The 12,356-nt window shown below is 36.3% G+C and overlaps 1 protein-coding gene across 2 annotated transcripts in view; it reads right to left on the bottom strand.

The window, feature by feature from the left end:
- The window catches only part of Gucy1a2 (guanylate cyclase 1 soluble subunit alpha 2), a 276,470-nt gene that overhangs the window by 161,482 nt on the left and 102,632 nt on the right, over nucleotides 1-12,356 (bottom strand). For both annotated transcript variants that reach the window (XM_021206936.2, XM_029543056.1), the window contains exon 4: nucleotides 7,210-7,928. In XM_021206936.2, coding sequence (XP_021062595.1) covers nucleotides 7,210-7,928 — 719 coding nt within the window. The remainder of the gene's footprint in view (nucleotides 1-7,209; nucleotides 7,929-12,356) is intronic.

Here is a 12,356-nt window from a genome sequence, read left to right as displayed (position 1 = left end):
CAAATGGATGGATCTGGAGGGTATCATCCTGAATGAGGTAACCCAATCACATAAGCACTCACTGATAAGTGGATATTATCCCAGAAACCTAGAATATCCAAGATACAATATGTAAAACACATGAAACTCAAGAAGAACGAAGACCAAAGTTTGGACACTTCGCCCCTTCTTAGAATTGTGAACAAAACTCCCATGGAAGGGGTTACCGAGACAATGTTTCAAGCTGATATGAAAGAATGGACCATCTAGAAACTTCCTTACCCAGGGGTAAATCCCATAATCAGCCACCAAATGCAGACACTATTGTATACGCCAGCAAGGTTTTGCTGAAAGGACCCTGATATAGCTGTCTCTTATGAGGCTATGCCAGTNCCTGGCAAACACAGAAGTGGATGCTCACATTCAGCTATCAGATGGAACACAGGGCCCACAGTAGAGGAGCTAGAGAAAGTACACAAGGAGCTGAAGGTTTCTGCAACCCTATACGTGGAACAACAATACGAACTAACCAGTACCCCCCAGAGCTGGTGTCTCGAGCTGCAATATGTAGCAGAAGATAGCCTAGTCAGCCATCATTGGGAAGAGAGGCCCTTTGGTCTTGCAAACTTTTTATGCCCCAGTACAGGGGAACACCGGGGCCAAGAAGGGAGAGTGGGTAGGTAGGGAAGTAGTGGGGTTATAGTGGACTTTGGGGATAACATTTGTAATGTAAATGAAGTAAATACCTAATAAAATATTGGAAAAAAATAAAAAGTAAAATAAAATTAAAGAAAAAAACTGGAGGGATGGGGTTGCCATCCCACTGTCTAAAACTCTGACCCACAATTTTTCCTGTTTAAAAAACTGCAGGGACAAAAATGGAGAAAAGAGCTGGGCGTGGTGGCACATGCCTTTAATCCCAGCACTGGGGAGGCACAGGCAGGCGGATTGCTGAGTTCGAGGCCAGCCTGGTCTACAAAGTGAGTTCCAGGACAGCCAGGATTATACAGAGAGACCCTGTCTCAAAAAACAAACAAACAAACAGAAAATGGAGAAAAGACTGATGGAAAGGTGGTCCAATGACTGGCTCAACTTGGAATCTATCTCAAGGGGAGGCTCAAAGGCCTGATACCATTACTGGTTCTATGGAGTGCTTATACACAGGAACTTAGAATGGCTGTCCCCAAGAGGCCCAACCAGCAGCTCACTCAGACAGAAGCAGATACCTATACCCAACCAATGAATGGAAGTTAGGGACCCCAGTGGTTGAATTAGTGGAAGGCTGAAAGAAACTGAGGAAGGTAACCTATAGGAAGACCAGCAGTCTCAACTAACCAGTACCCCTGAAGACTGCCTGTTCTATCCTCAGTGAGGGAAGACACCCCCCTAACTCTCAAGAGACTTGAGTTCCCAGGGAGTAGGGAGGCCTGGTGGGGCAGAGAAATAGAGTGTGGGGACATCATCTTAAAGACAAGGAGGAGGAATGAGCTGAAGAACCATGGGATTACAGACCAGGAGTGGGCTAATGACTAGACTGTAAAAAAAAAAAAAAAAAAAAAAAAAAAAAGTAATAGTAAAAATAAATTTAAAATTGTGAAAAGCCTTTGCTACAATATCCTGCAGCAATGGCTTCTATAAATTCTTTCTAACAAGCATTTTGTTACAATGATGAGACAGGTACTTAATCAACTGTATTAAGGATGATTTATAAATAAGCACAAATATTGTATTCTAAGTTTCTTCATATCGAGGTGGAAAATACAACAGAAATTTTATACATTTAAACTAAAATCAGTGTCCCAGAAACATCACTCAGAGTCAGCTGGCACTTTCTCTGTGCATTGTAAGGTTACTGGGAGAAAGACTTTATGGGTCATTACACACAGGATTCTTTATACGAATGTCAGCTCCATTGAAATAAACTGTAGAGTATCTTTCAGTGGTTCATGTTTCTATGAAGAAATGTTAATCTCCAACTTCTTTTCAAGTTTACCACAGACCATTTAACCTAAAACGAATCTATTTCATAAATGTCTAGAACAATGATAGATTTTAATGATGTGAAAGATACCTAATCACAACAAAAGATGTCTTTCTAACTGAATATGCATTGTTGGTAAATCAGTTTAAAGACAATCAATAAAGGGCTAGACAAATGGTTCAGCCTTTAAGAGCATTTCTGTTCTTCTAGCAGGCATTTATTCAATTCCCATCACTGATATGGCAGCTTGCAAATACCATCATACTATATGCCATGATAACAATGGACTAAATCACTGAAATTATAAACCAGCCTCAATTAAATACTTTCCTTTATAAGAGTTGCCATGGTCATGGTGTCTTTTCATAGCAATAGAATAGTGAATAAAAAAGAAGTTAATTACAAGGAGCACAGTATAGCTATAATAGGCCTGACCATGATGCTTGAAGGTACAATGTGATGGATTTTAGGATTCTGTGTTAGGAAAGCAGTTGATTGCTTTAAGTGGAGTTTAAGAGCCCACTCTAGTAGGAAGAATGGTGCTGAGAGCTACATAGATTATTACAGCACAGCTCAAGAAGTTTCAGAGGAGAAAAAGTTTAGTAAGTGGCCTAGAGACTGTTCTTATGATATTTTGGTGAAAAATATGGCTTCCTTCTCCCCTGGTCAAAAAAATTAAAATAAAATAAAATAAAGTGAATAAAACAAAACAAAAAAAAAAATGTGGCTAAGGCTAAGTTTAAGATTTTTTTTTCCAATGACTGTGTTGTCTGGTAATTAGTCATCACTCTTATGCAGATCTATTATTAAAAGAACCAGGCTGAGCAAGGAAAAATACAAATGTGTGGTTTGAAGAGAAGAGGAAAACCAAAAGAATAATAGAGCTAAGTCTAGTGCTCAAGGAGATAAAAATTTAAAGAAAAGTCTAATGCTAAATGGAATAAATAGAGTGGCGACCTCAGGGCAAGAACACACTTGCTAAGCTTCGAACTTGTAAAAAGGAATTAAAGAAAATATTAATCAGTGAAAGAAATGAACAAACAATTGATGCTGATTGAATTGAACAAAGGGTCATGTATCAGCCCCAGCAGTCAGAATTTTACCACTTCAGCAATGTGATTCTGGCTTTAATGCCAAAGATACAAGAAAGGGCTAAAACAGAAGATGGCCTAGCTGGCCATCATAGGGAAGAAAGGCCCTTGGTCTTGCAAACTTTATATGCCCCAGTACAGGGGAACTCCAGTGACAAGAAGTGGGAGTGGATGGGTAGGGGAGCAGGGCGGGGGGGAGGGAGTATAGGGAACTTTCGGCAGAGCATTTGAAACGTAAATGAAGAAAATATCTAATAAAAATTGAAAAAAACGGGGGGCTAAAAAAAAGCCACAGAGGCTAGGCATATGTCAGGACTGTCCCTTCATGGAGCACCAGAGAGGCCATTGGCTGAAGCTGTGAAGGTGAAACTTGGGTTGCCTTGGATACCCAAAAATTTGAGAGATGCCAGAATCATGTGATACCTGCCAAAAAAGAGCTACACAGAGGGTGTGGAATCATTCCAAAAAGAGAAGTATGTACCATCAACAAAGCTGAAAGGAGTTGGAGCACTAGCATGGAGATGCAGACTTTGAAATTGCCTCTGCTGATTTTAGATTTTGTTTTGGGCCACTATTTCCTCAGTATTCTCTTTGTTCTCACTTTTTGATTATAAGATATATATCAAGTGCTACTGCATATTGGAAGTCTGTGAACTGCTTTTATATTCTGATTTTACAGGGTGGTACAGTAAGAGGTTGTCTTAAGTCTCAAAAGAAACTCAAATTTTAGAACTGTAAAATGTTGGACTGTGGTAGATTATGAGGACATTTGAAGTTGAAATGAATGCATTATTTTGCATTATGACATGTTTGTAAGCCTATGGGGGCCAAGGAGTGAATTGTGGCAGGTTGAATAAGAGTGGCCTCCAATATGTTCATATCTTTGAATGCTTAGCCATCAGGGAGTAGCACTACTTGAGAAGGAGTAGGAAGTGCACCTTATTGGAGTAAATGTGGTCTCATTGGTGTAAATATGTCACTGGCAGTGGATTTTGACCTTTCAAGGGACCAAGCAAAGCCTAGTGGCTTTCCTTCTTCTTACCACCTGCAGAAGATCTATATGTAGAACGCTCAGGTACTTTTTCGGTACTATATGTGCCTGCATGTCACCATGTTCAGTACCATGATGACAAGAGAGTAAATCTCTGAAAATATAATTAAATAAGCAATTAAATAAATGCTTTCTTTACAAAATTTTCATGGTTGTCTAGTCTCTTCACAGTAATCAATCACTGATTGCAGTACTTGGTTATCCATTTTTAATGACTGACTTACAATATGGAAAGAAAATGATGACAGGGGAGTTGAACTTAAATAAAGATGAAAATAGGAAAGTTGCCACCCTTACATATCTATAGCTCATACAAGAGGATTAAGATTAGGGGTGGGAGTGGGGGCATCCACATGAAGAAAGGGTGGGGTGGGGAGTAGGTGTGGGATGGGGAGCAGACCAACGGTGGATGGGGGTGCAGGGAATGGAATGCAGAGTGTAAAAAATAAACTAAAAATAAAATTTTAAAAAAGAGTATAACTTAAGAGTTGAAGATGCTGGCTTTATTTCATTAATGTCTCATGAAAACACTCATCAGCATGTTCATTTCAGTCCTACACTTAACCAGCCACTAAGAAGGCAAAATGATAATGAGCATGGTTTATAGAAAGCATTTTAGCTCTGCAAATGTTTTAGCATGCTGTACCTTAACTGTTGGCTTTGTTGTAACAGCAGCTGAGAGTTCAATACTGTTTAATGTATAACCCCCATTATTTAATGATAGACTTCAGTGTGGGGTGTGGTAATAGAGTCTCTAAAATAAATAAATATAAAATAAAATTTAAAAAATAAATAAAATAAAATAAAATGAGTACTTAAAATGGTACTTTCATATAAAGGCTCACTAATGAAGCATAGGCTCCAGTCACATTCAGTAATGGATCAAGGATCTATTTTATGAGGAAATGAATCATATGAAGGTCAAATTAACAAGAAGCACATAATTTTCGAGTCAGATTTTCTTTCCTCGTTGAATACTAAAAAAAAAAAAAAAAAAAACTACATGCAATATATTTGGTGACATACTAAATCAAAAGTTTATCTACTGTTCAAGAAGCTATGCCATTAACTGTGTAATGTTCAACTGGGAACAACTATAGCCTCACAAATTCCCCATTCTGGAAATATAAGCAAATGAGCAAGAATGTACATGTACTGTAGAGCAGATTACTATCTCATTCTAATTAAAAATTGTGCTATCACATTATTTTTAACCATCACTGACAAGTTTAAATGATAATTGCATTCTCTCCATGAGCACAGTTCCTTATTATTTGAATTGGCAAGGGGCCCTGACATTTAAGACACCATTTCACTATGTCTATTTATTAACTGGATACACAGATTAAATAGAAATCCAAGCATAGGGAAATTTGTGAGGAAAAGTCTGAAGCAGTAACTTCAAATTGTAGATTTTTTTCTTAAATCTATAGAAGATATAAATTGACATTTATAATATGTTTTCATTCAGGCAAATTTTCAAAGGCTAACTTTAATTTAAAGGCCAAAACTACTTCAAAATTTTTAGCCAAATATTGAACTTTTATAGAAACAAAACTGACAGTTTCAATATTATCTAAATATAAAAGAATATCTACAGGTTTCAAGTAACTCCATATGTAGACCAAAACACACATTTAATAAGTGTCCTCCATTCTGAAAAGGCTTCAGAATGTATAGAGCTTTTCAAATACATAACATACAAGTTAAAATGTTTACAAAATATCTTTCTGTGATCACTAGTATTATTAGGAACGATAATTTAATATCTAAAAATCTGAAATATCTAAATGTGCAAAGTGGGAACCCACGTCTATCTTCAAGTCATTTCAAATCATAAGACTTGTATGACAAAAATATGGTGAATCTTCTAGATCACTTCATTTAGTCACTTGAAATAAATGTACATCTTTCTATCATTCTCAAATGCTTTGTTTAAAATTCGTCCATCAAACTACAAAATTATAAAACTTGTCAGCAATAAACACTATTAAAAAATCTTTAGCTATGGTTTCCAGAAGCCATTTCTTCTTTGATATATCATTACAGAAACTTCAGACCACTCAGGGTAAATTATTCATTTGCTCATTTTTTTTTTTTTTTTTTTTGTTGGTTCTACCATCTTCCTCCTTGTACATTCTAAAAATCAGTGAGTTCCCCAAGTCACTTAGAATTCTGAGCAATAGCCCAAAATAGCTCTCTTTACCATGACAGAAAAATAGACTAAAAATAACTTATTGGAAACTAAATTAGTATACATTCACATTAAAAATTAACATGATTTTTCCTATGGATTATTAAAGTATACCATCAAAAAGGTAAAAAGTAGTCACAACTGATTTTTCTTGTATTTCATATTGCATTACTGTCAGCTTTTTTAAGAAAAGAAATGTATCTGAGAGACAAATGTTTGCTGGAACTCAACTACTTTCAGTTTTATTTCTAGTATCTTTTCACTGGCTACTTACAGTTTTATGGCCAAGATTTCCAAAGGAAATCTCAAAAGATAAAAATCTACACGAAAATAATATTCATTATATTCACTCAAGTAGTGAAGTTGTTTAAAAAAGTAAGTCTCAATTTGAATACTAATATTTAATTAGTCCATGTCCAACTTAAAGAGTATATATTTTTCTTTTCTTTGGCACATACACATGACATAAATGGAGTGTTCAGAGACTGTGAAATTTCAAAGAGATCATAATCATGATAAAGCATGTTTTTCTCTTTGTTTGCTTAAAGATAAGGTAGACAACCTCACAATGTTGAAATTTCTCTCACAGTTTGAGTCAGACCATAGAAATATTCATAAGTTGATAATGTTGGATTTTTACTGAGTCCTATCATTTTGTAATTGTTGTGGCTAGTATTAATAAGTGTCTTCTTTTTATGCTGTGAAAAAAATTAGCAAATAAAGGGGATAAGATGTAAAATGCCTGGGAATATAGCCAACTCATTCTACATGCATCCAGGGACCAGTAATCTTCTAAATGGTGCTTAAAACTCTCTTGCCTAAATAATAGCAACTATAACCCATATATAATTTATTAAAATAACTATCCATTTTACTATATCCCATTACCCATCTGGAGTACATGATTACTTACCTTATCTTCATTCTCAGTACCAGAAGCTTCGGGCATGGTTCTTATAACAAATGGAGTGGACAATCGTAGCAAGACTCTATCGAAGGTGGCATTAATCATTGGAGAGACGATCTCAAAACAGTCCTCAAACTTTAGCACTCTGTGAGTGTCATATCGAAGTTGTTTCCGTAGGCCCTCCCCAAGCTGAAGGACCACCATGTTGGAGTCAAACATCAAATGGAAGGGGAAGGTTCTGCAGAATGTGTTGATGCTGATTCTGAGGTCTGCAGGAACTTGGGAAGTACCTTGTGGAATGTCCTTTGTGATCTGAGTAGTTTCACATTCTTTGATAAGGAAAGTAAGACAGCTACAATTGCTTGGGTTTGAACTATCAGAGCACAGTTTCTCATTTTCAATTTGTTCAACTTCCACATTTAAGTGATAGATTCTCTTTCCTGCAGCCTTAATCATTCCCAGCATTGCAAAGCCCACTGTATGGTGAGGATGGAAGTAGTGGAGCATGAGAGTACCTTCAGGAAGCTCTTTGCATAGGAACGATGATGACTCTAGAGTGGCTTGTTTCCCAAAAGAAGTCCTTATGTGTTCTAACAACGCATCAAAGCCATTGAAGAAGTCCTGCAATGTGCTGCCCACAGCTCGAAGGACTCTTTCATTCTCATCAAAGCATATCTTAAAGAATTCCTCACCAAATCGTTCTTGAATTTCTTGGAACCGCAGTCCTAGAGGTAAAGGAAAATAAAAATGTTAGTAATGTAAACTCTATGTAATTAGCTACATATATTTCAAGACACCTAAAGAGGCAGCAATAATAAGATGTAAAGATGGCTTAGTGGTTAGGATAATACAAAATTCCCAAAGAAGACTTCTGTTGACTCCCAACACCTACATAAAGTGGTTCTGAACAGGCCCTAAGTCCAGGCCCCCCCAAAAAACGGACTCAGACCTTATGTCCCCATTCCTACACAGAGGCACATACATACACATAGTTAAAAATAAAAACATACTCTTTAAAGTGACAACAAATAAGTAAGTGAAACAAAAGGGGTATTTTCCTGAGTCCTCAAATTTCCCACATAGGTTAAATATTTAGCTCCTTTGTCAAAGATGAAGTGACCATAGGTGTGTGAGTTCATTTCTGGATCTTCTATTCCATCCAATTGATCTACCTGTTTGTCTCTGTATCAATGCCATACAGGTTTTTATCACTATTACTCTGTAATATAGTTTGAGGTCAGGGATGGTGATTCCTACAGAAGTTCTTTTATTGTTGAGAATAGTTTTTGCTACCCTGGGTTTTTTGAACCCAGATGTTGTTCAACAGAGGAATGGATACAGAAAATGTGGTACATTTATACAATGAAATACTACTCAACTACTAAAAACAATGACTTCATGACATTCTTAGGCAAATGGATGAATCCGGAGGATATCATCCTAAGTGCGGTAACCCAATCATAAAAAAGCACACATGATATGCATTCACTGATAAGTGGATATTAGCCCAAATGCCCGGAAAACCCAAGATACAATTCACCAGACCATATGAAGCTCAAGAAGAAGGAAAACCAAAGTGTAAATGTTTCAGTTCTGCTTACTTCTAAGCCAGAAAACAAAATACTCACAGGAGCAAATATGGAGACAAAATGTAGAACAGAGACTGAAGGAAAGGTCATTCAGAGACGGCCCTACCTGGGGATCCATCCCATGTATAGTTACCAAACTCAGACACTATTGTCAATGGCAACAAGTGTTTGGTGACAGGAGCCTGATACAGCTGTCTCCTGAAAGGCTCTGCCAGTGCCTGACAAATACAGAGGTTTGCAGCCAACCATTGGACTGAGCACAGGGTCCCTAGTGGAGGAGTTAGAGAAAGGATTGGAGGAGCTGAAGGGATTTGTAACAACAACATCAGCAATATCAACCAACCAGACCCCCTAGAGCTCCCAGGGACCAAACCACCAAACAAAGAGTACACATGGAGGGACCCATGGCTCTACCTGCATATGTAGCAGAGAATAGACTTGTTGGTTATCAATGGGGGGAGAAGCCCTTGGTACTGCGAAGCCTTGATGCCCCATTGTAAGGGAATGCCAGGGTGGGGAGGCAGGAGTATAGGGGGGTGGGGAGAAACCCTCTTAGAAACAGGGGAAGGGGAGATGCGATAGAGGTTTTTTTAGGGGGTGGGGAACCAGGAAATGAGAACATTTGACATGTAAATAAAGAAAACAATCAACAACAAAAAGACAAAAAATTATGTATTTATATATTTATTTATTTGTATTAAATTACTTATCTTTATTTAAACTTGATAGGTCATTTCTATCAAGAGATTATTTATCCATCTCTTTTAGGTTTTTCAATTTGGTACAGTCTTTCTTTTTTAATTATTCAATTTACATCCCTCTCACCAACCCTCTTCACAGTCACCCCTCACACAATCCTTCCCTACATTACCCCTACCATTCTCCTATGAATGGGAGAGGAACATCCCCCCTACCTTGGTATCCCCCATTTGCATATCAAGTTCTATGTGAGGCTAGGCACAAACTCTTCAAGAAGCCAGACAAGGCAGCCCAGCTAGAAGAATATATCCCACATACAGGCAACAGCTTTTGGGATAGCCCACACTCCAGCTGTTCAGGATCCACATGAAGACCAAGTTACACATATGATAAATATGTGTCTCAAGCCTAGATCCAGCCCATGTATGTTCTTTGGTTGGTGGTTCAATCTTTGAGTCCGAATTTAAATTAGAGATTTTCCATGTAATTCACATGCATCTGAGATGTTAAAGAAAAATTCATGGTTTGTTATTGCTGTTTGTTTTTTGGTGTGTGTGTGTGTGTGTGTGTGTGTGTGTGTGTTTGCTTTTACCTTTAAGAAGACTGTATTCTATAGCGTAATATTAGGTTTGGAACAAAAGGGTATAGAAAGCATAGATATGCTGGGCGTGGTGGCACACGCCTTTAATCCCAGCACTCAGGAGGCAGAGGCTGGCAGATTTCTGAGTTTGAGGCCAGCCTAGTCTGCAAAGTGAGTTCCAGGACAGCCAGGGCTATACAGAAAAACCAAAAGAAAAACAAACAAAAACAAAAACAAAAACATAGATATTTGCAAATATTTTCACTGTCCCATACATATATATATGCATTGCATGGATGCCTTTATCGTATGTCTACAATGGAAGGAGCTTGCACATTATGCAATGAATTTAACCTGACAAACTGTTACCACAAAAAAGTTATAGTTTACATTAAAATTCAGCCTTAATGTTAGGCTATTACATTGAATAACATGCTACCATTATAATATCATTAGAATATTTTCATTTTCCCAAACTCCACTATTTCCTTTTCAGTCCACTAATTCTTCTCTCTGACTCCCAGAGTGGGAGTTTTTTAAACAGAAATAATCTAGAAGTTAATTTTCTCTTTAAAACCTCATTTTTTAAACAACACAAATGATTTTTTTCTTAATGATTTTACTATCATTAGAGAAATACAGACACATACAAAACTAGACATTCATTAATTGGAAAATACCTATAGAGGGATGATCTATAGTGCATGTGTTGGGAAAAGCATCAAGCTATCCACTGAAAACAGAGTGTTTATTATAGTATAACAGGGTAAATCATGCAAATTAGATAGACTTAATTAAAATGTATATAAAATTGTAGAGCTTGAAATGGTATTCTTTCAACCACTAGAATGAAAGAAGCCATGAATAGCAGGAATCTGAGCCGAAAAAAAAAAATTCAAGGAATTTGTTTTCTTATACATACTCATTCCCAGTTGTCTTTGAAAAAGAAATTCTACCTTACAGAAATGCATTATGGGGTAATAAAGGGCACAATGTGACCCTTTCTTCAGTATGAAATTAAGGAAAATATGGAGGAAAAGTATTATTCAAAGAGGAATGAACTCTTAGAGGCTACAGCCTCTCTAACTTGATTGAAATAAAGACCTAGAGTTTATATATCATTTCTTCTATGGGTTATCCATTGTGTAAGGAAGTTCTGAAATCAAACAGAATTGAGAAAAAGAACATTTTTTCAGGAAGAAAAGGTTTATTTTGGCTCATAGTTTGAAGGTCCTGTCCTTCACGACAGGGATATAGAGATATCAGCAGCAGGAACTGAGAGTGTTGAAAATTGCTTTTAGATTCCCCTCTCCTGTTTTAATTAGTCTAAGGCCAAACACTTTGAATAGTGACACCCACATGCAAAGTAGATCATCCCACCTTAATTAACCTATTCCTGTTCTCAAAGGGAAGTCCAAAGGCTTGTTTCCTACGTGATTTTAGATTTTTTTTTTCAACTCAACAATCAATATTGTTACAATTCTTCAGTTTGTATTTTTCTTTTATTGCTAGTTTTAAGGTTTCCAGTGCACTTACTCACTATGAGAGACAATGTATGTGAATGAATATATATCAAAAAATAAACCATTTAAAAGCTTGAGGTAGACTGAGGAATATGCTTATACATTATTTGGTTGACTATAATTCTAATTCTTCTCTTGTATTTTCCTTTTAGAAAGATCCAGAAGAATCACCCTTCTAAAAATATTCATACTTTTTTTAAAGCTCTATTTGAGTGCAAAGAAATTTAAGTAGCCTATGACTTAATTCATTGTCCTTGAGATCAATTAATGAGCCTTGGGTTGTTTCTTCCCTCCAGAAGAGGGATAGTCAACAACATTATTTTTACAATTCATTCTAAACACATCAAATAGTTTAGACTTTCTATAGTCTCAGCATTGTGAAAAACAAATTAAGAAGTGAGTTTGACAAAAAGCAGCCTTAAAATTATAGTGAAATGAAAGTAAATTAAAAAATCTAATGATAAAAGTTCCTGTGTTAAAATATAAATATACAACCAAACACAACTGATAACAATAGTACTGATCTGCTCAACTCCTTAGAATTGGTGATATTAATTGAAATTTTGCTCTCCTTTAAGAGATCTTCAAGAAATGCTTTCATAATTACATAAGTCACTGTACAGTGGTTTGTCCTCATTTTGCTTAATCATTTTTAGTTGTTTTTCTTTTTTTTACTTAATATTTCTTTTTTTAATTAATTAATTTATTTATTTTTATTTTCTTTATTTACATTTCAAATGCTATCCAGAAAGTTCCCTATAC

The sequence above is a fragment of the Mus pahari genome, chromosome 10, assembly GCF_900095145.1.
Source record: "Mus pahari chromosome 10, PAHARI_EIJ_v1.1, whole genome shotgun sequence".
NCBI classification, from domain to species: domain Eukaryota; kingdom Metazoa; phylum Chordata; class Mammalia; order Rodentia; family Muridae; genus Mus; species Mus pahari.
Note: the sequence above shows the minus strand (reverse complement) of the source record. Positions and strands in the feature narration are given on the sequence as shown.